Source organism: Gaeumannomyces tritici (assembly GCF_000145635.1).
Source record: "Gaeumannomyces tritici R3-111a-1 unplaced genomic scaffold supercont2.11, whole genome shotgun sequence".
Lineage (NCBI taxonomy): Eukaryota > Fungi > Ascomycota > Sordariomycetes > Magnaporthales > Magnaporthaceae > Gaeumannomyces > Gaeumannomyces tritici.
Window position 1 is genome coordinate 112,724 of NW_008804555.1, and position 25,801 is coordinate 138,524.

The following is a 25,801-nucleotide window of genomic DNA, read 5'->3' on the forward strand; positions in this document are numbered from 1 at the left end:
AAAGACTTCGCGGAAGCCAGGAAGCCCAACATAGAGAGGACCAAGCTCCAACCTAAGGACCCTGTCCACATCTTGGCGGTATTCCGAGGAGTTGGCAAAACTGCCCGTGTTGTGTAGCCATGGGGTTTGCTGGAAGGAAGATGGCACTAGGCGGGGAGGCGGGGTGGACTCGGCGACGGCGCGGTAGACTTGATCCCAGATCAGGGCATCGTTTGGATCACCGGCGAGGGCCGCACGCAGCAGGGGCTTGATACGGTCGAGGTCGAAGTCGTCGGAAGCAACGACCAAGTTGAGTCTTGCAATGTCAGCGAGGACATTTTTGCCTGTGCCGCCGGAGCGAAGCAAACGAGAGGCGGGAAGGATCTGTAGCGCCGAGAGGAGGGCGATGACAATGGTTTGGAAATCTGCGTCATGGTTAGAAGGGCATACTAAAGCGAAGCCGGGCGGTCTTCCCTGCCTTCTTGGTCAAGTTGACCCAACGCGTCAGGAGTGCGCGGCACCGCATATCGTCCCCACTCCAGCTGCCCTTGTAACGTTGCATGTGGTCAACCTCCGCGGGTAGCTGGCGGTGAGGGTTGTATTGTAAAGTCTGCAGTCGATGGTATAAGGCACGGACAGCCGTTGGACAGGATAAGCAAGTGAAGCGAGCAGCTGCCGGCTAAATCCTCACGTCCCAACCCAAGCCGCAGCAGGATCTGCATTTCGGAATTGACACTGAGGCCTAATTGATTGGAAGCTGCCTCGATAAGCGCCCAAGCCGCACTGGTCAGATCATGGAAATAAACTTATCGTGATGTGGCCTTGCTGTGCCATGGTTCGTCCAATTGCGTATCGAAAATGGCCGTTTGATCCGTATCTTGCATGTCATCCCGCACTCCGGCTGGTGAAATGTCGCGCCATGGCGTGATTTTCGGGGCCCAGGTGATCCGTGGGGACCAAGCCCCGCAGCATCACGACGCGTCCACCGCCAATTATTCCTGCAGCGTCGTGGCCGCAACCAGTTGTCTTGCTGACTACAACACTGTGCCGAACAGCGCATATGAGCGTGCAGACGACTCTGGATGAATATCGTCCAATCCGCCGCAGTAGGCGCTTAAACACCTTCTAATCACGTCAAGCCTAAACAACGCCTCGATACGAACGCCTCGGCCGCGTCTGATTGGCCGAATAACGAACGTCCCTCGAAACGGTGACACGACGGAAAGGCAACGGGTCGCGTATGAGTCATAGTGCTGTTCGTTCTAGCTTGGAGGTCGAGCTAACAGCGAACGCACAATCGGCCCCTTTCATCCACTCCCAAACGCTGCTCCCGACAAGAGCCCCGACGTGTCTCGCCCTAAAGACCGGCTCTTCCCGCTCATGCCCTGGTCCGCCGCGCCGAGTCGATGACCCGACCACTCCGCGTCGTCCTGTTGTGACCCGTATTGAAGGAGCTCGGCCCGCCAAGGGTACGCAAGTTCGGGTGGCTGGCCGGCCCATGCGCCTCTGGACAACAGGCTAGACCTCCCTCGAACCGACCCTGCGCTTTCGATCGACCCGCGCCTCTAGACAGAAATACCGTCTCCCAGTAAGCTTTCCGCCGGAGCCAACAATAGCGGAGATGGTCGCCACCAGCTGCAGCGCGAATCCAGCGTAAACCCGGATTTTCATCGGCGATTACGCAAGACGGACAACGGGTATGGTGAACCACAGCCTCACATCTATCTCTATTTTGGCTCTTCTGCATGCAGTTCGGCGTGTGGTCAGGGCCTCTGTAGTGTTACTCGTCCGGAGTACGTGCCCGTCCGGTCACACCGCCGAGTCCAGCCGTCGTATCAAAGTACTTGTCACACAGCACAGCTAATGCACGATGTGCGCTGGAGGTGTCGTATAAGTTCTCGAGACGCTGAGTGGCCACATCCGGGCTGAGGGAGGGTGTGATGGAATTTGTGGCGCGTTGCCTTGGGTCGCCAGAAGCTCTGGTGGCGTCGCGGCATCGGCGAAACAGGATCGCAGTGCATACTCAATTGGGAGATTTGGCCTAGCCGCAGCCTATCTACCCGGCCCTGCAAGTCTGCACAATACGGCCAGGGAAGGAGGTCCAGATAGCCAATATCCTGCAAGCTCGTCACAGCGCATTTGTAACCATGCTGTCGAAAATGCTAAATGATGGCCGAGATCTCTCGACGAGTCCATCCGACACCTTTAACAATACTAAAGCTGCGACCCATCACGCGGATACTGCTCTTTAACCACCGTGTACATTTTGCTCGACGGATACCCCTTGCTTGATCCAAACTCCTTGGCATCCCCTCGACAACTCTTCGAGTCAGTTTCTGGATGCTTCAACAACCGCGGCAATGGCCACCCAGCATACCGCTGTGATGGAGCCATTCAATATTGAGGCGGAGATAGCCTCTTCCCTCGATGACATGAGTGAAGGCGATCTTCGTTCGTTCGCGGAGCTGCACGAAGATCCCGAAAATGACGACCAAATCGAACTCCATATCTACACCTGTTTCCTCATCTTCACGAGAACACGCTCAACAGAGCATCTTGAACAAGCCATTCAACGAACGGAAGGATGGATCGCAGTAACGGCTACAGACCACCCGGATCGCACTCGGCGATTTCAAATTCTCGATATGATGTCGGCCCGGATGAGCCAGCGTAAGCTCGACATTGAAGGCTCTCTGTCCATGCCTAGGTGAGCTGCATTATTCCCCAAATTATTTCTTGATCGCCGTGGTGTTTCTGGCCTCGCTGCTAACACGATATATCTCGCCTGCTATATTAAGCAACCTAGGGGCGATGCTCGGAAGCTTGCTCGGCACGCGATTCGAACGGACCGGTTCGATGGACGATCTCAACCGTGCCGTCGAGGTCGCTAACATGGCGGTGGATGCCACGCCTCAAAACCACCCCAATCGAGCTGGCTGGTTAAGCAACCTTGGAAACCATCTCGGCAGGCGATTCGAACGGACCGGTCCGATGGACGATCTCAACCGTGCCGTCGAAGTCGCCAACATGGCGGTGGATGCCACGCCCCAAAACCACCCCGATCGAGCTGCCATGTTATACAACCTTGGAAACTGGCTCGGCACGCGATTCGAACGGACCGGTTCGATGGACGATCTCAACCGTGCGCTTTCCTCCTACAAAGAAGGCTGGAGTTGCCGTACCGCTCCCCCATCTATTCGTATTCGCTCCGCTCGGCAAGCTGCCACAATTCTCGCCTCGCAGTCAAATTGGCAAGAATCAAGTGGGCTGCTTCATGAAGCCGTCAACCTCCTCCACGCTGTTAGCCCACGATCGTTGAAGCACACCGACAAGCAGCACATGCTCGCAAACTTTGCTGGCTTGGCTTCTATGGCAGCGGCCACTGCTTTAAATGCGGGGAGCGGCGCATTTCATGCTTTGCAGCGCCTTGAACTCGGTCGCGGCATTATTGCTGGGCTGTTGATGGACATGCGCGGAGATATTTCCGATCTCAAACGAAAGCACCCCAATTTGGCAGATGAATTCATAGCCCTTCGAGATGAGCTAGACTCGCCAGCGGACCGACCAACTTCTGCGCTTTCTAGCGATGGCACATCTTCATGGGAGTCGCAAGCGAAGCGACGTCGTGAAGCAGACCAAAAATTCGGCGAGCTCATCACGAGCATTCGTGCTCAGCCAGGATTTGACGGCTTTCTCCGTCCGCCGGCTGCAGGTAACCTGATGGCCGCGGCCAATCCGGACCCTATTGTCGTCATCAACCTAAGCCCGTATCGCTGCGATGCGTTCTTGATCGAGCGCGACCGGATCAGGGTGCTGGAATTGCCTGACCTGACAATGGAAGAAGTCCAGAAACGGGCCCAGGATCTTCGATTTTCTCGCGCAACAGGCTCTTTCCACATCTTACCTCTGCTGGAATGGCTCTGGGATGCCGCCGCTCGTCCTTGTATAGACGCGCTTGGTTTGAAGAACCCCGTCTCTGATGACAACTGGCCTCGCGTGTGGTGGATTCCTACAGGACTCCTCAGCCAGATGCCCCTTCACGCAGCGGGAAGACACGTGCGAGGTTCTACCGAGACAGTGCTGGACAGAGTTATGTCGTCATACGCCTCGTCTGTCAAGGCATTAATACACGGACGTCAACACCCTGTTCGAAGGTCCGCCGGGCCATTCTCTGATTGCGCTCTCCTGGTTGCCATGCACGAAACACCAAATCTGTCGGGCAACGGAATCCTCCCGTTTGCTGCAAACGAAGTGAAGATGCTAAAGAATCTCTGTCGTGAGCTCCAATTATGGTCGCTCACACCGATTCTGCGCAAGGACAATGTGCTCAAACACCTGCAAACATGCAAGATATTCCACTTTGCCGGCCACGGGCAGTCGGACCCGGCCGAGCCTTCACGAAGCTGTCTGCTCCTCGAGGACTGGAAAACGAGCCCGCTCACTGTGGGAGACCTCCGCGACCACAGGCTCCAGGAGAAGGCGCCGTTTCTTGGGTTCCTTTCGGCCTGCTCGACCGGAGCCAACAAGGCGGCGCAACTCGCCGACGAGGGAATCCACCTTGTCAGCGCCTTCCAACTGGCGGGCTTCCGGCACGTGGTGGGAACGCTCTGGGAGGTCTCGGACAAGCACTGTGTTGATGTGGCGAGGGTGCTCTATGAGACCCTGCGGGACGAAGGGATGACGGATGTGGCGATCTGTCGAGGGCTCCATCGAGCGGTTCGAACGCTACGTGACGGGCGAACCGAGAGGCGACAGGAGGCAAGAGATGGCCATTCCGTGGGTTCTAACACAGCGAAAAGAGGCCCGACAGACAGTTACTGGGTTCCCTATGTCCATTTTGGCGTTTAGGCGTGGCAATCGTGGTACACATTCTCATTTAGAGTCCACATGAGTTCATTTCCTACTGCTTTTAGATAGTCTGTTGAATCTACGATAAACTGCAGCACTGACTTTTTGATCGTGCGTTCGCCCTAACAGGGGCTACAGGAACACTGCAATCTGATTGCCCTAACTAGTAGGCTTTAGGTAGCTAAAGAACGACCATCCGTCAAGTATGCTGGTTTACAGAAGGGCCTGGTTGTACGAGCTTCCCTTTGTAACTGACGCGGAAAGATTGGGATATCGATTAATTAAGACGCCCAGGACCGGGATCCGAAGACGCTCTCATGTGGCACGGTTGGCTACACAGCCCCTGAGATTGTCAAGGATGAACGTTATTCAAAGTTGGTCGACATGTGGGCGCTCGGCTGTGTCCTGTACACGTTGCTTTGCGGCTTCCCTCCCTTTTACGACGAAAGCATCGAGCTGCTCGCGGAGAAGGTGGCCAGGGGATAGTACACGTTCCTGTCGCCGTGGTGGGACGACATCTCCAAATCGGCACAGGACCTGATCAGCCACTTCTTGACGGTCGACCCGGAGATGCGTTACATAATAACCGAGTTCTTGGCGCACCCTTGGATCCGCGGCTTAGGTCCGACGCCGCGCGATGACAAGAAATTCCCTCCGGACGGCATGCTCCGAGCCTTTGACGCTAGCAAGTTGAAGGACGGAGACCGCCGCTACGACTTCCGCTCGCCCGGCGCCGTCAACCTGCGCGAGGTGTTTGACGTCGGCTATGCCGTCCACCGACAGGAGGAGGGCAAGCGCCGCGACTCGAGCATGCGCGACACCAGTAGCGACGAGAGCCGCGAGTATGCCCACAGGACCGGCAACGCTACCCAGCAGCTAGAGCAGAGCATGCGCGCCACAAACATCCGCGACCAGGAGCGCGGCCGCGAACGTGAAAGCCACAAAGGGGCGCCAACCGCCGTCGCGGCCGAGTCACAGCAACGGGGCTACGGCCAGCATTCAGCAGCGGTCACGGCGGCAGCGAGGCAGCAGGTCCACGAATTTAACAATCCTACGTATCAGGGTGACTCGAACCAAGGGCGCGGCTTTGTAGCCGATTACAGTCATCCATCATCGTCAATGCTTCATCGTGCCGGCCCAGGCTATTCCGCGCAATAGCCAAGTCATACGTGCTCCGGATCGTATCGGGATGCTTGTCGCCGAGCACGTCGCGCCGCAATGCTAGTACTATTACCATTTTCTCTGCCTCGCCGGACCTCCCTTGACTGTGGTATGTCGCTGCGAGTGACGCCGTACTCCGGATTGTATCGGATGCTTGTCGCCGAGCACCTCGCGCCGAAGTGCTAGCGCCTCCACGTCCATCTTCTTTGCCTCGTCGTACCCTGTTCGGGCGCAAGTTAGCCGGCAAAGTCACCCCGGAACTGGCCTAGAGGCATTTACATAAAGGGAGAGTTCCTGCTAGACCTACCCTCGCAGCTCTCTGTGCAGGTTGTTTTGGGATTTGTGCACATTGGGGATTTCCCATGAAGCGGGGTCGATAATGTTGCGCTTGAACTCGCCGATCGCGATGGGAACTCTGATGACATTGAATCTGGAGGAAAAGAGCACGTCGACGGAATTATTCACAGGCGTTGCGGTCAGGGGCTTCGCGTGGGACGCCTGAAGCAGCTCCGGATTGTGGCCCCAGGCGGCCAGGACGACATTGGAGACCTCGTCGTTGAACCAGCCGGCCACATCCTCCTCCATTTTCAGCCGTCAGCTTTTATAGTTGGGGGGATACGCGCGCTCGCGCCAGCGAACCTCGTCGTCCTCGTCCAGTTCCAGGAAAGCGGTTCGAAGTTTGCCCAGCCCCTTTCGGAACAAGGAGTTACCCGAGTGATGGGTGCGTAGCTTTTGGTCCACTTCTTGTTGGTGGCAGTGGTTTGCCCGGTTTCATACACGGGATTTGTCGAATGCTGCCCAAGGAGGTTCTCGACCGTAGTCGGCACCGCCGGCCCAACCGCCGTTTGGGCAGACTCCATCGTGGCGAGAGGTAAGACAATCGGCAACGAAAAGAAGCGATGGCGACTGCAGCGTCCTCCAGGGCAGGCTATTCCAACAATACAATTGGCCCATACGAAGCCCCTCATTAAGCGAGGTCGGCGGATGCCTAGGTCATGGCAAGCTCCAGGACGCTCTTTCCCAAGTGATCGTCCTTGTAACTCTAGGCAGACATATACGCTAAGCGGCTTTGGCTGGTGGGGGTACGCGGCTACCTACACAGGAGGTTATAGGGCTCGCATTACAGTCCTGGTTCCGGTTCAGGTGCTTCCAGCGCATATTGTAACAATTTCTTGTGCCGTATTTAAAGGGGAATGCGGTGACGATAGCTACAGTAGTTGCAGGCCTCGAGTTACGGGGGGCACAGACGGAGCCTCGCCACCAGGCCCTAATAAGGAATGTCGACTCGACACGCTCGCAGTGGCTTGCTGGCCGATCAACCACACGAGACGAGAAATCAACAAGGGACAAAGAGACAGGGTTTCGAAGAAAAATACGATTAGACCGAACAGGAGTGGAAGGGAGAGAAGACCTCGATCGACGTAGAGTCCCAAGAGAAGCCGGGGGCAAGTCCATTCCCGCCTCCCGTGTCCTTAGCCAGGAGACTTTGTACAACATTATAAATAACGGGGTCGGCACGTATTTGCCAGCTCGTGGCAACTTAATGCCGCTACCTGGGTCGGGGGACACGTTTATGGGCCGGGGACCCATCGACCAGGATCCGTTTGCCGAGCTCTTCGCGAGGCCTCCCATCGCGGACGGCGCCGAAGTTAAGGATCTAAAGGGGGAGATCGACTGTTAGGAACAGGAACAGAGCAGAAGCGAGGGCCGCAGCAAGGCTTACCTCGACATAATGACGACCCTTCTTTTGTACGGCAGCGACGCAGCGACGCCAATCAAACCCGACCTGCCAGACCTCACCTAGGTCCGTCAGGAGATCCTCGATGCACTCGCCCGTACCGATGTCCCACATCTTGACCGTTTTTCCACCGCCCGATATGACTTTGCGCCCGTCGTGCTGGAAGCAGCTAACAAGGTCATCAATATGCCCCGTCGTCAGGATTCTCTTGCACTTGCCGTTCTCCGGATCCCAAATCCGGAGGGCGCCCCTGTGCGAAGATACGAGCCGCTCACCGCGCAAGTCCAGCCAGAATAAATCCCTATGGCAGTCGAGACTGCGCAGGCATTCACCCGTTTCGAGGTCCCATATTTTAACCAACCCATCTCTCCAAGCCGAAATGCACCGGTTGCGCTTGTGGTCCAGAATAACAGAAGACAAATAGTTGCTATGCCCGCGGAGGACGTGTAGCTCCTCGCCCGTGCTGATGCGCCACACCCGCACAGTGCAATCGTAGCCGCCAGATACGAGCGTATCCGAATGGGTCGAGATGGCCCGCACCGAGAGTGTATGGCCCTGCAGGATACGTAGGAAATAGGGACATTCGGCATCGTTGCCCGGCGGGCCCGTCTGGATGTACCGCCGCGGGCCGGCCTCGGCAAGCCGCCAGGCATACGCTTTAACGTGTCGTTCGATGGCCTCAAGAGAGAGTACAACAGGCTTATCGACCACTACATCGCGCACGAGGAGCTCAAAACACAGCTCAAGCGCCGCGTACTGCCGGAGCCGTCAACGCGCTTCCTGTACGAGACTCTCGTCGGCCAGTGGCTGGAGGAGATGGAGCGCGCGTACCCCAGTAACAAGACGTACGAGCTGTACAGCTTCTTCGTGTTTACCAATTCGGACCCGGCCAAGCTTGCCACCATCACGGAGCTTATCAGCGGGCTTATGACGGAGTTCCGCACCCAGTTCAAGGGTGAGAAGGTCACTTTCCTCGTCACCTGGATTCACTCGGGCGGTAAAGCGTCGGAGCCGCCGCCCGAAGCCACGGCCTATTTTTGGCGCGAGGCCGTCTTCCACGCCTACGTGACGGTCGAGTGGGTAGACAAGTGGATGGAAGGGGAAATGCGGGCGTTCCTGATTAAAGTGAAGCGGGCGCTGCGGCCGCACTCGCTGGGCCAGGAGGCGGCGTTTATCAACTTCCCCGACCGGGACTTCCCCAGCAGGCTGCACGAGCGGGCGTACTTTGGGGACAACACCGAGGAGCTGAGGCGGATCAAGCAGATGTGGGATCCGGAGGGCTTCTTCAAGTGGCCGCAGGGCGTCAAGAGGCCCGGGGACCCGGACGAGGAGGACGAGGAGTCCGACGGGGGCGACGAGGACCAAACGGATCGACTGGCTTCGGAGCAGTGGGCCAAGCGGTGGAAGCACGACAATCCGGCTGATCTCGAGGCCGAATTCGCCTACCTGGCAGAGCGGGGGTTTGACGAGGACGACTAGTATTCGTGAAATACAAATGCGCTACACGAGATCAACTCTTTGAAGTGATAACAGCCCCTTTTCCCACATCTCGATAATCCCTTATAACCCTGGCCGGGCCTAGGAGCGGGTTTAAAAACCCCCTAGGAGGCAGGGACTGGTAGATCCCGACTTACCGACGTTAAATATCCCCCTCCTCCTCCTCCCCCATAAGCGTAACTGCGCCTCGGTGGCCATTCCTCTTTCCTTCTCGCTTTCCGGAGGCCATGATGGCGGCCGCTCCTCAAAATTACTTTTGCGACTGTTCCACCACTGGCCCCGAGCCTCGGAATGTGGTTTTGAGTTTGGGATACTCTTCCGCGCGGACCTGAAGGTCGGCAAAGATTGCATCAGACTGATCTCCGGCGAGGTGCCTCATCCGCTTCGTGTCCTCGTCCTCGAGCTCTTCCAGCTCCGCCAAGGTCTCCGCCTCGCTGTTCTCATCGCCGCCACTCTCTCCCTTCTTTCCTTTCACGCTGGTTGCTTTCTCCAAACCCGAGGGCTCACCAATGAGGAGCAGCTGCGTGTTGGGGTAGTCCAGGTGCCGGGGCTGGGATGGCAGCCAGCGAAGCGACCCAAAGTCTTTCATCACTCTGGGAAAGCTGTTAACATTGCGCTTTTCTCCACCTTTTTTTCCCCCGACAAAAGAGAAAGAGGCACACTTACTCGTTTGGGTACTCGGGTTTCTGCGGGAACCTCGCGTTAGGCGGCCCGTCGTTCTTGGGGTTCTTGGTGCTGACGATGAAGCTCCCCCGCCCCTTAAGCCCCATGGCCCTCTGCACTTCTCCCAGGTCCTCGGGCAGCGTGACGATGTACGCCAGGTGCGACTCCCTGCCCGTGCTTATTATAGCGTACACGCCCTCCGCCAGCGGTGCGGCAGCCGGCGCGTGCCTGGTCCCCCGCGTTTTAGTCTCGTGGTCGCTGCCCCTCAGGAAGGTGTCGCACAGCGTCGCAAAGTCGGTCGCGCCCTTCTCCGCTATGGCCATGAAGCGGTCGCGCCCGGTGCGGGGGAGGAACTTCTTGGGCAGGGCGAGCAAGCGCGCGCTGTCTGCTATGTTGTCGGTGGCTTGTTTGGATGGGGAAGTGGGGTCGTCGGACCAAATGGGGCGGAGGACGATGTGGCTGCGCGCGACGTCGTCGACGCTGCGGGGCGCCTCCTCGTCCGCGCCGCCGTCGCCGTCGGCGGTCTTGTCCCGCACGCGGCCGCGGAAGAAAAAGTAGATGATGCCCTTTTCCAGGATTTGCGGGGCGTCGTCGCGGCCGCCTGTGGAGGTGGCGCTGGTGCGTCGCGTGCGGGACTTTGTGCCGGAGCCACCCCGAGTTTTCTTCCCGTTTCCTCTGGGACCTTTGCTCCTGCCTTGGGAGCCCCTGGTGGCGTCTCCATTCTGTTTTAACTTGCCATCCGAGCTTCCGTTCCCGGCCGTCGTTGAACTGTTAGGAGGAGACCCGTGCCTGCCCCTGGACGCACGCGTTCGCTTGGAAATGGGACCGCCGTCTTTTTCTGGCTCGCTCTTGCGCTTCTCCCCAGCTCTTGCCTTAAAGGCCGCGGAACTGGCAGGTTTCGTCGTTCGCGCCATGTTGAGGATGCGGGTTTAGTTCCAAATGTGAATCCACGTACTGCGCCTTCGTGAATAGGTCCAGCCACTGCTTAAGCTTCGACCCTGAACTGACAATGCCGGCTTGGGTGCTATGGTGCCAGGGCGAGCAGCGTGTGTATTTTGTAGGGCATTGCTGGATTTCGTAAAGCTGATGTCATAAACGCCCCCGCTGCGACGATCCGCCAATCCACCATTGCTTTCGCTGCGAGGCTGTTTGTATCCACGACAACCATAAACGAGAGCAGACGCGGTTCGGCGTGCAAAAAGGCCCTGTTGGAACTGGGGCGTAAGGATGCGATCAAAGCGCGCAATTTCAATACGGCGCCGCGGCTCCCGGCTGGTCCTCCGAGTCCCGTAGGTATCATTTCGAACGTCCGCCACGCACCAGCATTAGAATCCTTCCGTAACTGCCGGTAGAAGGAATATCTTACATGCCTCCGGCCCCGGTCATCCTCCGGCCACCCTGGTCGCGGCAGCAGTCGCGGTGCTGGCGAGTCCCCACGTGGAAAGCCCAGCTCTCCCGCGGCATGGTCAACGACGCGCCAACACGCCTTTAAGAATCGGGACCTTTTGCGCAAGCAGCCCTGGTCAGCTCAAGCCGGGAGTGCCTGCCGGTTGCGTCACCAAATCCCCAAAAATCAACGGCAGATTTTTAACGAGGTGGAACAGCGCGCCCAGGACTACCAGGCCGAACGCGCACACGGGCCCCAGGATGGCGGAGACGGTAAAGCCGTACGACGCCTGTTGAAAAGCGACGTCCCCCTGCAGCCGCTCCGTAGCGAGGCCGACTGCATGGCGGTTAGCACCAAGGCGATGAAGACGGCGGCGGCGGCGGCGGCCATCCAGGCGAGGTTGTCGCGGAAAAGGCTGCTGTAGTTATTCCTGCCGCGGAGGTGCCGGTCAAAGGGTGCGGCGGGTAAAGCGGTGGATGGTGTTAATGCGGGATAAGCGGAGTTCGGCGTGCAGGAAGCGCGGGTGGACCTGGTTTGGGTCGTGCCTTTCGAGGAGCTCCCTAACTAGCTGCTTCCACTCTGCCCATTCGATGGTCGAGCCGTTCTTCCGGAAACCGAAGCTTCTTGTTTCTTGCCTGTACAGCTTCTTCCTGGGCAGTTTCTTCCTGGGCGGCCACTCGAATGTTTGGGAGCGAAGCTTCTAAGGCCTTGTAAGTTATAGATTCCGGGCTGGCCGAAACATTAAAAAGCCGAATATAGATATGGCGGGTTCAGGGCGCCATAGAAAATACTTGTTTTGTACCAGTGCCAGCACCCTGGCGCCGAGCAGGTTAAAAAATGACGTGGGCGGAGCTCCCTTAGTAACGCTGAAGGCGTCGAGGTCTACGCAGAGAGTGAGGGAGAGGCTGTGGCGCAGCGCAACGCGTGCATTTCGCACCGGTATAACAGCGCTATGGGCGGAAGTGAAGGTAAAGAGCAGGTGCAGAGGACAGCCAGCCTCCAGCGCGAGAGCCGTCACAAGGCACGCACCAGACGTGTTGCCCACGGCCGACGATTCCGTCGACCCCCGTGTTGCGCAATAGAAACGCTTTGTTGGGGTGTAATGCGCTGAGGAACGCGACCGTTGCATCAACCTTACAACCAAGTCGCCAAAACGCCAGGACATTCCAGGGACATCGTTTCCACTAGAGGGAACCTCTCTCGATTCCATTCGTGCCTATCGTAATGCTTCTGTATGGGCCAACCGTTCCCCAAAAAATACGTATTGACAAACTACCATAACATTTTAATCCAAACGAAGTTTATTTTTAAACTTAGCCCTTCCTCCTTTTTGTTACCCCTGGCCCTGTAAAGGAAGTGTTTGGAATTAACCCTTGCTGCTCAGCGTTGCTTAACTGGACGTTTTGTTCGACGGGCTTTAAAACGGAGCCAGCATTTGACTGCATTAAAAACCCTAGCCCTTGGGAAAGTCCCGTCGCCTTAAAAAGCGGTAAAACGTTAAAGTCCAAATTTAACGGCAACTAATTAATAGCGGAACAAATGTTTTTAAAATAACAGGCATCCAAATATTATAAACGTTTTTGGTAAATCGATATGCCGTCCATTTATTTTTGCCGTTCAACGCAATAAAAAAGAATTCGTGGATTGGGTAACGGTAATACTTTGTGTTTTTCCTAGCTATTACAAAGTAATGGCCGTAAATCCGCACTAAACTATGGTTATGCAAAACTAAAAAAGCGAAAATTTAGCGGTGGACTTTACGCTTACGCCTTATAGCACGGAAAAGCTCGACGATAGCCCGCACCGCAAGTGTTATACTGTAAGCGTTTTGCCGGTTTGCAATATCGAACGCCGCGGCGCTGCATTTTACTTTGCATGTTAAAAATAGGAAATACATATAGTACGTGGCCATAAAAAAGGATTGGTTCCCGGAAATGAAATTGCCGATAAATGGCGATAGCTTGTCGAATTGCTCGTCGGTAAATGCCTTTCGTTTAAAACCGACCGAATAGCCCGGCTAAAAACGCGTGCCGGTAAAAGGCATTAAATTGTTCCACCCTGCGTTAACGCTTTCGATAAAATGCTTGTAGCTTTTGTTACGGAGCGCAAATGATTCCGCGGACGGAACGATAAGCCGGGAAATGTCCTGGATAACCCTAGCTTCATTCGTATCCTTAAGGTTTTAATAAGCATCCACGAAAATGTCGTTATCGAAATGCGTTCCGTTGGGAAGAGATTGTTCGCCGTTAAGGAGGTCCCGAACAAGATTTTTGCTCGTATCCGTAATACCAAGTTCGGATGTTTTCATGTACGAGCCTTTGGTTTGGAGTAGGAGCGTATACCGCGCATTCCTATACGGTGCACTCTTTTCCTTTCGCAGCTTTTAATTGCTCGGAATTGTGGAAGTGGCAAAGTTAAACCGCTTACGCAACAAGTTAAATAAGGATTTTTTCCGCGCAAGCAAACGCTCCATGGTGGGAACCATTTCCCTTATATTTTCGGGCTTAAACAGGTCCTTTGGCCAATGCGCTTCCTTCGCCCAAAACGCAACCGGGTTAGTTTGTATGGGGTTACCGCTGCCAATCGCTGGCTTGCTGAACGTGGTTTTAGCAAGCGGTGTGCGGGATGTTCGTTGCCGCTTTTGGCGGCTTAGGCTATGCTCGAACGTGTCGTTAACCGATTGCTTGCGTTTGCAACCTCGACTTTAAGCGGGTACTGGTAATTTTTATAAATAGTTAAGCCATAATTTAATACAATTATGGACAAAATGCATACTTATGCAAATAGCGTTTTTTTAAGTATAAAAAAACGTAAGCGATTGCGTTCGGCGCACCCGGGAGCGGGTTGCTTTTAAGTGCGACCGCGCTTTTAAATTGCGCCTTTGCGCGACTAAATGTCTTGGGGTCGTTTTCCTGCCAATTATTAACAAAGGATTTTTTTTAGCGCGCCAAAAATTATTACTTTGAATCTTTGGCGCCGGCGATAAAAGCCGCTTTTAAGCCGCTGTTTGGGCCCAAGTGCGGGCCATAACGATAAGGACGGAAGGGAATGCGAAGTTTTGTGCATGGGCTGTTGGGGAATCGAAGTTTTAAAATGGAATGGCATGTAAAAAATGGCTGGCTATTATCGTTACTTTAGCTGGACCCACAACTTCCGGCGGAGTAAAGGGCAGCTTCTAGCCAATCATTATGCGCACCGTTACCCTATCGTGGTTATGGACGGGATCGCGGGGTAATTTTAGCCGCGCTTTGTTACCGAGTGGACGGCGGAGACAAACCCCCGGCTGCTGTGTCCAAAAAAGGCCACTCGACGAGGCATCTTCACTAATGACATTTGTTTCGGCAGCTATACCGGTTTACGCACGCGTGTATGTATAGGCAGCAATAGCCAGTTCAACCGGTCAAGTGCTGCATCGAGGCTGCCGAGTCTGCCCATTACAAATACCATAAATCTGCGCCCTTGCCGCCAACGTTTTGGCATGCCACGACTTAATCTCTACGATGTCCCTAAGAAGGTCCGAAGTGGCCAAAAAGATATTTCGAAGATTCTAGAATAGTATTAACAACTATAAATTCATGGGGCCTTCCACACACCCTTCCTGTGGCACGCTATAATATAAAAAATAAAAAGTGAAAGAGAAAGTGTGCCGAGAGCTTTAAAACTAAAACCCGTTCCAGCCGGCGAAGATTTATTCCATCCAACGGCCCCCTACTCTTTATCGATCATCACGGGATAATATGAAAGGTGAGTTTTAAAAGCCTGAGCAATCCATAGTCCGTTTTTCAAATATTGCCGGTGACCGCGTCCTAGAGTCGGACCGTTTTGTTTCGCGATGCTGACGCGAGCGTCCTGCTGTTCGGCGAAAAGGCGACGGCGAGGACGGCATCGTCGTGTCCCTGGAGCGTCTGCCGGAAGGCACCGCTGGCCGCGTCCCAAAGCCGGACCGTTTTATCTCGCGATGCCGACGCGAGCGTCCTGCCGTCCGGCGAGAAGGCGACGCCGTGGACGTAATCGTCGTGCCCCTGGAGCGTCTGCCGGTGCGCGCACATTACAGCACCCTTTTCGAGCAGCTGCTGCACGACAGACACATGCCCCTTCTCGGTGGCCCATCGCAGCGGCGTCCGGTCATTGTTATCTTTCGAATCGATATCCACCCCGCTGGTGGCGAAAAGTAATCGGACCACATCGACATATCCCTTGCTTGAAGCCGCAATTAACGGCGTCCATCCGTTTTTGTCCGCAACCGCCACGTCGGCACCTTTATTGAAAAGCAGCTTAACCATGTCGGCGTGGCCATTTTCGGCAGCCCACCGAAGCGGCGTTTGGACACCCATCCTGTTTAACTCGTTACCGTTTCCGCCGCCGTCGGTATGCCAAAGTTCATCCCACCGCTTTTGCGTCTATAACCATCGTTTAAACCCACGCTTTTGTCTTCTTTTAACCTTTGCTTGCCTTGCGCTTAAATGGCGTATTTCCTTAGCTTTATTGCCTTTTTCCTTAGCCAACATTTTTTTATTTTTTTCAAGCTTTTTCCTTTTTTCTTTAAACTGCTTTATTTCATTTTTTACCACTTCCCGCTTTTTTTTAATTTGTTCCAACCGGATACTTTTCCTTTCAACCTTTGGTTTAACTCTTTTTCCGCATCGCTTTGCCCTTTTTCCCAGTATTTTTGCAAGCTCCAGTATCAAATTTAACCTTTGCAACTTTGCAATTGCATCGATAGTAACATTTGGCGGATAAAGCATTGCTTTTGGCCTAATAAAAACATTGGCTCCTGCGCATTATGCTCCAATATTACCCGCAAACTAAGCAATCCATTGCTAGCACTTTTCTTCCCGGATGCTTTTTGCGCCACGTATTAAAGCTTCCCAGCCAACTTTTCCAATAAAATGTTTTTGCAATATATTATTACGCAGCATTAAGCTTCCGTACAAATGCCCTGCTGTTTAAACTCGAGCATTATTACGAAATCCCAAAACCTTTCCTCGTTATAACGAAATCGAGCTAATGTTCGATGCATAGCACCATCGAATTCAATTGTCGACGTAATTAAAGCCCGCTTTTTATCCCAGCAAAATCGAAGCGCTACGTTAACCAAGCTTAAATTAACTTGGGAAAATTCGTTATTATCGTAAAATTAAAACTGTTAATTTGCGTCCGGGGGCGGCTTGGCTTGGCTGTCGTTTTTAATGTGGATAAGCTTAGGCGAAACGCTAAATGCAGGTTTCGGCCGCAGCATTAAATGGCATCCCTTTGGTTTAACGTATTGGTCGGACAACCCCAACGTTATTTCGGCAAAAGGAATTCCAATTACTTGTTGCTTGTTGCGCTTGGGGCCGCAACTAAGCAGCCCGATTGCTTTGCCAGCGGAAACGGTAAGTAACGGTATGTGGATTTAAAAACTGCCACCAGAGATGTCGAATTGGTGCAAAAACATGGTGGATTGTTCGCGGAAAACAATGTGCCCGGAATTCGCAATATTTAATAAGGCGGCCGCCAAAATGCTTTTAGCTGTAATTTGGCCGGAATCGCTGGTAAGTGGTTTTTTAACGCTTAAGCCCCTTGCCAAAATGGAATCATCTTTCGTTGCTTTTATAATCCGTTCCTGCAGCTGGAAAAAGGCCTGCTTACCGCCCTCCCCATATATTATCGGCATCGTTACACCAAAGATGCCCAGGAAACAATATGCGAAATCTTCTTTCCTTTTCGTATCTTTTTGCGCAACCCGTAATATACGCTGCGCAACGCTTGCGGCATGCGGTTCGGTAATACCCAGTAAAAACCGACGGGGTATACTAGTAATTTCCCCGATAACGGCCTACAAGCTTCTTTTGGTCCCCAGGTCGTGCCATTCCAAATTGTAAAACCGCAAGCGCTTGGGTGCAAAAAGCTTTTGCAAAGTTTATCCTTTCCCGAACCACTAATTCGTCCGGAATTTGGATCCATGCTTTTAGGGATTGTCGTTACCAAAAACGTTAAATAAATAGGCATAGCAAACGAGAGCACGCTTATACCATCGAACATAAAGGTAATGGCTTCGCTAAGCTCCACCAAATTGGCTTTGTTAATGCAGCACGTATTAACCCAAGCGTATCCGATGCCGTCCTTTTTAACTTATCAATAGCATCCGTAAAATTTAACCAACCCGACGCCGGGTTTATCAACTTTTCCCTTTTCGATATTGCGGAAAGTAAGCTTTTCGTAATCGTCCCCCCAAATATGCAATAGTATAGCGTACGGAAGAGTTTTATCGTCGAAAAACTCCTCCAATTTCAATGTTTTAACGTTAATTAACCGCATTGCAAAGTTTTGTAAACGATTTGGAATACGGAAAGGATCGAATGGGGAGCCGAAGGACGTTCGTAGCAATTTTTCGAAGCAGCGGAAAGGAATTAACGGCCACGGTCGTACCCGGTATGCTGTAATCGACATGGATTGCAAGATTGCAATCGATTGGTATGGAAATGCTACTTTGTATATTCGGTTGCGTGGCTTTGCAAACGAAATATGGGGCAATAAAAAGGAGCATTCGAAATATTAAGGTATGGGCGAGTTTAAAGCGCTCGGGCACGCGTTGGGTTGGACCACCGAAAGGTAAAGAAAATAACAACGGAGCCATTTTGCGGGTTGGCGGCAGCTAAAGCTAAAAGCTGCATGGCTCACTTGGCGGCTAATAGCCAACGAAAACCGTGGCCACGCGGTTTGCAAAACTTGCCCGATTATCGGAGTCGTTAAAATATGCTCGCGAACCCAAACGCACGATTCGTTGGAAGGATTTGCGGAAAAGCACTTTGCTTTTAACGAACGGGACCCGTAAACGAAATACCGCAAACGCGCGACGCGCCGAGCGTGTTTGTGCTTTGTCGCTTGCCGAAAGCTTCCGTAGCGCCCTGGATTTTTTTGCGCAATGTTTGCGAAACGATGCTAACCCGGTCGTATGCTTTGCGCTTTATACACACGTTCGGTAACGCAACCTGGCAAGCGCGTTAACGCGTATTGGTAATAAAGCCGCAAAAAGTGGGTAATGTGGTTAATTTTCGGTGCTTATAACGAACCACGGCGACCTTAATGGCGATGCTCCTCGTTGCAAAACAATCGCGCCATAATGCGTTTGGCATTTAAATGGTACAAAAAAAAGGAAACGAAGCAGCTGTGCAGCCTTCCGCTTTGTACCGATAACGCTATTACCTTTTAACCGACAAATGCTATTGCTGCAAGCAATAAGCCGCCCCTCAGCTCCTAACGTATTAGCATAATTTATAAGCAGCCGAACAGCAACGTGTATTTCCCCGCAACGCCGCAAACGTCCTAGCTTACGCAACGCAAAGCATGCTAAACTAAGCGCCGTTTGTGTTACCAAAAATTAGATCGTCGTAAAACAGGATGTCGATACGATCGCCGACGCTCGTAAGGTAGGCTTCGATAGCGGCAATTAAGCGGTTAATCCGCCTTTCCTCGTCGTTTCGCAAGCTGTATTCTTTGTATTTAGCAACCTTGCTGGGTAGCGTGCTAATGCCGTTAAACATGGTTACCGTTGGCACCCAACGAGCGATGTACGCGTTGGGTTGTCGAAGCTAAGCTGCCGCGTTGCTTTGTCCTTGATATGCTCGAGCCTTTGGCGGTCCATTTGGAGGAGACCGGTATTAGCGTTACCGGAAATGTGTAATGTATACTTACGTTAGCCAAAGGTGCTGCTACCGGGACTTGTAGCAAATGGATCGGGTAATAGCAATACAAAGTAATTTAAAAAAAACGGGCCGGGTTTGTATGGTCCTTGCAATGTGCGTTTTGCGGTGCAATGCGCGTTTCGTAATATAATGCGCGTTGAAAGTGGCTTTCGCGGGGCGGTCGGATGGCTTTAGCGAAGCGATAGTTTTTCTTTGGAAAGGGTTTACGGTAAAAAGCACGGCAAGTAATACACCCAAGCGTTACAAGCCATTTACACTTTGGTGTGTTGCTTTCCCTTCCACATTCGCGCTATTGCCCAACATGGCTAACCATGTGCAAAAAAAGCGTAGCGGTTTTAGCACTTAACGCCGCCGTCGTATCGTCGACACTTTGGCTTCTTGTTACAGCCAGGCTTCTGCTCCTAAGGTAGGGCACCAGAGGAGTACTGAACAGTAGCACGTGACTTGGCAATTGAAGGGGATTTACAGGATAATTTGGGTGCGGCTTGGATGCTTGCTCCAAAGGTTACTTAAAAGCTAACTTAAATTGATTGATGCCGGAGCTTTAGTTAAAAACTATTTAGGATAGTAAAAAACCCTCCCTTTTTATATCCTTTTTCAAACCATGCTATATGGCTTAACCCAGGTAATTTTGCTTTTTTACTTAAAACCGGCGAAATTACTTATGGTCGGGGGTAATTTTGTTTTTCCAACAAAAATCCTTTAAATTACCCAAATTACGTGCTAATGCGGGGTAAGCTTCCTATCCTTTCCTTTTCGGGCTTTGCTTCTTTTTTGGCCATTTGGTATAGTTATTGGTTGTAACATTAACTTTCCTTTTTTTAAGCCAAATCCTTTTGGCCATAACCTTGCACCCCCGCCTTTTGTTAATTGTAAGTACTATTTTTCCTTATTATTTAGCCATCCCCTTTTTTTTAACAAAATGTTTGGCCGAATGCAAAAACCGTTATTAACCTTTCGTTGCTTTTGGTTGTTACATTTGGTGCTTTTTTTTATTACCGAAATGCCTTTTTGTTTTTACTGTAAATTCCAAAGCCGTTTTTTTTGTTTGGTATTTCCCCAAAATTCTTTTCGTTGTACAAAATGCTTCCGTTACAACAAATTTCGGTGCAACGTTTTGGGTTCCTTACCCAAAAAATTCCGCCGTTTGGTTTCCTAGCATAATAAATTGGAATTCGAGCTAAAGCGGGCCGAAAAGGCCCGTTGCTTTATAGTTGCGGAGCTTTTTTTGCGAACGCTAAAGTTAAGCGGTTCCGTAAACAAAAGAAGTTGTGGTTGGAAAAAACGTTGCGTGCTGCCCGTTGGGGCATTAATAGCGTGGAAAAATTGGAACGTGTTAAGCAAAAAAAGGCTGCGCAAGTTATTGCTTTGGTAATCGCTAATCCTCGCCTTTTACCTTTACCCAATTTCCCTTTTTTATTTTCCAATTGGGCAGCGTTCGAAGTTAATCCTAATTTTAACCTGCTTGCCCTTTTTCGATTGGGTAAGTTGTAATTTTTTTAACAATTCCTTTTAATCGTATGGCGCAATAGTAGCGCGTTTGCTTTTTGTAGCGAAAGGACCTGGGTTCGACTTTCGGTGCGACTTTTTAAAGGACATTTTTTAAAAAATGTTTTTTGCAGCTTTTTCCTTTGCACGAGCTTGCCAGCTTATTTTTTGGATATGCTATTGGTTTTCCTTCCTTTGCCTTTTAAATTTTTCCAAATTTAAAGCGTTTTACAAGCTTTAAGGTTATTGCTAACTTTTTTTTAAGCGATATTCTTGCAAAGCCTTTTGGCAATTTCCAAAGTTTGTAGCGTTTTTTTACGTATTGTGCTCCTTTCTTTAGCCTTTCCATTTAACGAAGTATTGCTGCTTGCGGTAATGTATTTTTTTGTTTAGGACGGCTTCGATTTCCCACTTTTGGTTAAGGTTAATTTCCATTAATTCGGTGCTTTTTAGTTTAGCCGGGGCTAATTCCAACAAAAAAACGTGAAAAATTGGGTGGATTTGCATGGTTGGAAGTAATTGGAATTTATAATTAATTGGAAAAATAATTTGCTTAACCCGGAAAGGTCCGAATTTTTTTTATCCAGTTTGTTGCTTGGCCTTTTTGTTTTAATATTGGTGCGCAAAAGGTAAGCGTTATTTTTTTTTTAAAGGTTGGTTTTTCGATCCTTTTTTTGTTGGCTTGCTTGGTTATCCGCTGGCGCAACGTTTTTAGTTTGGCTTGGAGGTTTCCATGCAATTTAATAATCTTTCCAACTTCCAACTCCGCTGCAAGGACTTTTTTGCTTCCTATTTTAAGCTTTCGGTACGCCGTAAGCGTATATTTATAATTTGCGTAAAACGGCGTTATTTTTGTGCTATCGTACATTAAGTTATTATATGCAAATTAAGCGATGGGCAGTAATTATACCTAATTGGTTTGCTTGTAATTAACGTAATATCGTAAGTATTGCTTTATGGTTTGGTTCGTTCGCTCCATTTATTTATCCGTTTAAAAATGATATGCTATTAATAAAGCATGTTTTGCTCCGAGGAAATTTGTAAGGGCCTTCCAAAATTTGCTTGTAAATAGCTTGTTTTGGTTTGTAATTAAGCGCTGCGGAATGCCATGCTTTGTTATTACATGCCGGAAAAAAGTGTAAGCTATTTGCGTAGCGTTGCTACTTTTTTTGTACGGTAAATACAGGGCGTACTTGGTAAGCCTATTTATTATTACCAATATGCTGTTATATTATATGCCCGTTATTGGTTCCTTTAATTTGGAAAGCTTAACGATAAAGTTTATGGTAATTTCCTGCCATATTTCGTTAAATGCTGGCAATGGTTAAAATAGCCCATAAAGGAAGTGCTTGCTGGGCTTGTCCTTAGCACAAGTTTAGCAATTTTTTATTGCTTTTTGCACTTTAGCTTGGGTTTCGGTAAACCCGTGGTATTGCTAAAGCTTTTTCCAGGTTTTTATTACTTTTTGGTATTTATAAGCTGGTAACCCGTGGATTTCGAAGATTTTTGCTGGGGTTTAGCCTTTTAGTTTGGCTATTGTAACCAATGCTTGTTAAGCTGGAATTAACGCTCCTTTTGGCCCGTAAGTTAAAAGCGTCCTGGTTTTTTCCGGGGTATCGACCTTATGGTTTACCCTTTTGCTTAAAGCGTTTGCTTTGCCGTTTTTCGAGCCTTTACGATATACAATTTCAATGTCGTAATTTTAAACGTACTTGCTCCAGCGGGTTTGCCGCTTGTTAAGGGTTTAACTAATGGTTTAATGCGCTAGGTTTTTGTAATTCGTGTATATTACAACCCTATGGTTAGCCCCGCACAAGTACACTTTCCATTCTTTTAAGGTTTGGATAATGGCTAAAAGCTTTTTGTCGTAAATTGGGTAATTTAATTTTGGGTTTTTAAATTTTTGCGAAAAAAATGCGCAAGGATGCAGCTTTTTTTGCTCGTTTCGCTGCCCCAATTGTCCATTTATCGCGTAATCCAACGCGTTTATCTTTATTTTAAAAGGTTTGTCGGGGTTCGGGATAACCAATATTGGCTTTTAAAGGATTGCACTTTTAAACTGTTCAAAAGCGTTTTGTTTTCGTACTTCCCAAAGGAACTGGGTGTTGTTTTTGGTAAGGTTGGTAAATGGTGCAGCTTTATTGCTAAAGCTTCGAATAAACCGTTAGTAAAAGTTAAAAAAGCCCAAAAACGCGCGTACGTCCCGTACGTTTGCTGGTACCGGCCAATTGTTAACCTGTTCGACTTTGGCCCTGTTTATTTTAACTTTCCTTAATGTAATAATAAACCCAAGGAATATTATTTCCTGGGTATGCTAGGTACATTTATCCGGGTTAACCAAAAGCTTTGCTTTTTGTAATTTTTGCAATACCTAATGTATATGTTGTACATGTCCTTCCATTATTTCCGAAAAAATTAAAATATCGTTTAAGTACGTTAAAACGAAAAGGTTAAAATATTTCCGTAATTTATGGTTAATTATTCGTTGGAAGGTTGCTGGTACGTTGGTAAAACCAAAGGTTATTACCAGTAACTTATATGTTCCAAATTTTGTTTGGAAGGCGGTTAACCATTTTTGTCCTTTTTTAATACGTAGCAAGCCGTATGCGTGTTAGAAATTTAAAGCTATATAATACTTAGCCTTGCCGAACTTATTGCGTAGCTCGTTAATAAGGGGTAACGGATACCGGTCCTTTATCGTATTTTCGTTTAAGGGTTTGTAATTAATACATAACGTGGTTCACAAGCGAGTCGGACACCCAAGCGAGTCGGACACTTTTCGACGCGACGCGTCGCGTTAACTTTCCACCCAAACATTTCGACACTTACGCAATGGATTCGCAATCCAAAAAGTCCAAAATAATCCTTACTTTGCTGGCAATTAAAAATGATCCGAAAATTAGCCTGCGTGCTGCAGCAAAGCTTTATAATGTTCCCATTTTTACATTAAGCGACCGACGCCGCGGTAAACCTATTCGATGCGATAGCATGCCCAATTTCCGGAAATTAATAAAGTCCGAAAAGGAAGCGCTTATTAAATACATATTCGAGCTAAATTCCCGCGCATTTTTTTCCTGGCCTTTTGGTATTAAAAATATGGCTAACCGATTGCTTACCGAGCGCAACGCGGGCACCGTTGGCAAAAATTAGGTCGCGAATTTCGTTAAACGCTGCGCAAAGCTCGGTACGCGTTGGATTTGAAAGTACGATTATTAAAAGGCTAAATGCGAAAATCCCAAGCTCGTTTTTGCGTGGTTTAATTTTGTACGGAATATTATGGCCAAATATAGCATTTTAAATAATAACATTTATAATTTTAACGAAACCGGCTTTTTTATGGGCATAATCGCCGCCGTTATGGTTATTATAACGTTAAAAAGCCGTAGCAAAGCAAAGCTAATTTAATTTAGCAACCGGAAATGGGTTATAATTACCCAAAAGGTTAATTGTTGCGGTTGGGCGGTTTTTTTTTATTATTGTTAAAAGGCAATACCATTTAGCCAATTGGTATTTAAACCCCGATTTTTTACGCAATTGGGTTATTGCAATAAGTGCTAACGGGTAAATTACGAACGAATTTGGCCTAAAATGGATTCGGCATTTCGATAAACATATTGCGTTGCGCGCAAAAGGCTTTTATCGTTTGTTAGTGCTGGACGGATACGAAAGCCATTATTTAACGAATTTCGAGCTTTATTGCCAAAAATATAACATTGTTACGATTTGCATGCTTTCGCATTCGTTTTACTTTTTTTAACCGCTTAATATTAAATGCTTTGGCTTAATAAAGCGGGCGTACGGTTAACAAATCGAAATTTTAATAAAATTATACGTTAATTATATTACCAAAGTCGAATTTTTTTCGGCGTTTAAAGCGGCATTTTTTAACTTTATAATTAAAATAAACATTTAAAAAAGTTTTCGAAAGGTTAGCTTTATTCCTTTTAATCCGGATTCGGTTTTAAAAAAGTTGGATGTAAAGCTACGAATTCCAATTCCCCCAAAAACGCCTTTAAACGACCCCGAACCTTGGATTTCCAAAACGCCCCGGATAGCCAAAAAAGCAATTTCGCAATCCAAGCACATTAAAATTCGGATTTCCAATTACCGAAATAGCTTTCCGATATTTATGCTAGCGGTTATAAACCAGTTTGTAAAAAGAACAAGTTCGATTATGCATTAAATGGCCTTTTTAAAAGCCAAAGTTGCTTCGCTACGCAAAGCGAACAAAGCATTAAACAAACGCTAAAAGGCCAAAAAAATACGTATTCGATAAGGAAGGTTATTTACTATTAAAAAGGTACGAAATGTGCTAAACCAAAAAGCGCTGGATAAATAATTACAGCAAAAAATGCGCGATTAAGGGGTTTTGGAAAGGAAAGCGCCGACGGTTCGTCGGCGCTATGGTACTTGCAGCAAAACCGGACATAACGCGCGCACTTATTAGGAAAAAGTAAAAATGTCCGATGTATACAGTTCCGAATAGTTTGAATGGATTTTTGGCGTTGTTGGGTTGGTATGCGCGTCGATTAATTGGAGGTCGCGTTTAGGTGTCCGATTTGCTTGGGTGTCCGACTTGCTTGTAAACCACGTTATCCTTTTTTCGCCGTTCTTTTTTAGAATAAATAAGATTCCGTGTTTTACAAATAAGTTGGAAGGCCGGATAGTGCCTTTTTCCAAATCCTTTTGGAATTGCTTTTTTAACTTTTTTTATTGCCGTAAGTTTAACCGGTACAACTTTTGGTACTTTAACTTTGCTTTTGGTTTAAACTTAATTTCGTAATTAAACGGCCCGTATTCCGGAAGGCCAATTTCTAGGTCTTTTTGAAACAATTTCCAATACCGGTAATATTCCAAAAGTACTTTCGTTAAATGCTATAGCGCTTTATTGGGTATACCGCTAAGTTGCGTCGTGTTTTCCCCGGGTAAATGCCGAAGGGTGCTGCTTTGCTTTGTTTCCGTCGAAACGCTTTCGTTTAGCTTTATCTTTTTATTGCTTGCGGCTTATAATTAATAAGCTTCGCTAGTAATTAATAAAAGCTTTTACTGGATTTGGTTGGTTGCTTAATTTATTTTCGGGTTTTGCTTTTTTAACCAAAAAATTCCAAAAACCAAATTTTGTTTTCCCGTTGGTAGCACGTCCAATTTAACTTAAAACTTTCGTTAGTAGCAACGGAAATTAAAATAATTAATTTCCGTATTAATCCATCCGTTGTTGTAATTAACGGGTTCCCGTTTAATTGTGCTTAAAGCATATGGCTTGTCCTTTTTACGTATAGGAATGCCATATTGCTGCATTGTTCGTGGCGATATGTAATTGCTTTGGGCTTTGCTATCGATTATAACCTTAAG

General features: G+C 49.4%; 7 protein-coding genes across 7 annotated transcripts in view; 2 read left to right on the forward strand and 5 right to left on the reverse strand.

Moving 5' to 3' along the window:
• Positions 1-701, reverse strand: part of GGTG_13263 (hypothetical protein) — a gene marked incomplete at both ends in the record, with an annotated part of 2,420 nt that extends 1,719 nt beyond the window's left edge. Inside the window, 2 exons of the mRNA XM_009231169.1 lie at positions 61-404; positions 617-701. Coding sequence (XP_009229433.1) covers positions 61-404; positions 617-701 — 429 coding nt within the window. The remainder of the gene's footprint in view (positions 1-60; positions 405-616) is intronic.
• Positions 702-2,339: 1,638 nt separating this feature from the next.
• On the forward strand, positions 2,340-7,669 carry GGTG_13264 (hypothetical protein; the record flags this gene model as incomplete). The annotated part of the gene is made up of 6 exons (XM_009231170.1): positions 2,340-2,649; positions 2,786-4,755; positions 5,362-5,882; positions 6,357-6,709; positions 6,809-6,859; positions 7,380-7,669. 6 exons carry the CDS (start codon positions 2,340-2,342, stop codon positions 7,667-7,669), a joined length of 3,495 nt encoding a protein of 1,164 aa, XP_009229434.1.
• A 586-nt stretch (positions 7,670-8,255) lies between these two features.
• GGTG_13265 (hypothetical protein) lies at positions 8,256-9,205 on the forward strand (the record flags this gene model as incomplete). The annotated part of the gene is made up of 2 exons (XM_009231171.1): positions 8,256-8,273; positions 8,297-9,205. 2 exons carry the CDS (start codon positions 8,256-8,258, stop codon positions 9,203-9,205), a joined length of 927 nt encoding a protein of 308 aa, XP_009229435.1.
• On the reverse strand, positions 9,187-11,663 carry GGTG_13266 (hypothetical protein; the record flags this gene model as incomplete). The annotated part of the gene is made up of 5 exons (XM_009231172.1): positions 9,187-9,816; positions 9,890-10,774; positions 10,842-10,910; positions 11,253-11,372; positions 11,524-11,663. The coding sequence occupies 5 exons, from the start codon at positions 11,661-11,663 to the stop codon at positions 9,474-9,476; spliced, it is 1,557 nt and encodes a 518-aa protein (XP_009229436.1). The 3' UTR covers positions 9,187-9,473.
• Positions 11,664-11,721: 58 nt separating this feature from the next.
• On the reverse strand, positions 11,722-12,483 carry GGTG_13267 (hypothetical protein; the record flags this gene model as incomplete). The annotated part of the gene is made up of 2 exons (XM_009231173.1): positions 11,722-11,973; positions 12,076-12,483. 2 exons carry the CDS (start codon positions 12,481-12,483, stop codon positions 11,722-11,724), a joined length of 660 nt encoding a protein of 219 aa, XP_009229437.1.
• Positions 12,484-13,455: 972 nt separating this feature from the next.
• Positions 13,456-13,746, reverse strand: GGTG_13268 (hypothetical protein; the record flags this gene model as incomplete). Its single annotated transcript, XM_009231174.1, has 2 exons — positions 13,456-13,589; positions 13,701-13,746. The coding sequence occupies 2 exons, from the start codon at positions 13,744-13,746 to the stop codon at positions 13,456-13,458; spliced, it is 180 nt and encodes a 59-aa protein (XP_009229438.1).
• Positions 13,747-15,079: 1,333 nt separating this feature from the next.
• Positions 15,080-15,607, reverse strand: GGTG_13269 (hypothetical protein; the record flags this gene model as incomplete). The annotated part of the gene is made up of 1 exon (XM_009231175.1): positions 15,080-15,607. The coding sequence occupies one exon, from the start codon at positions 15,605-15,607 to the stop codon at positions 15,080-15,082; it is 528 nt and encodes a 175-aa protein (XP_009229439.1).
• Between the last annotated feature and the right edge of the window lie 10,194 nt (positions 15,608-25,801).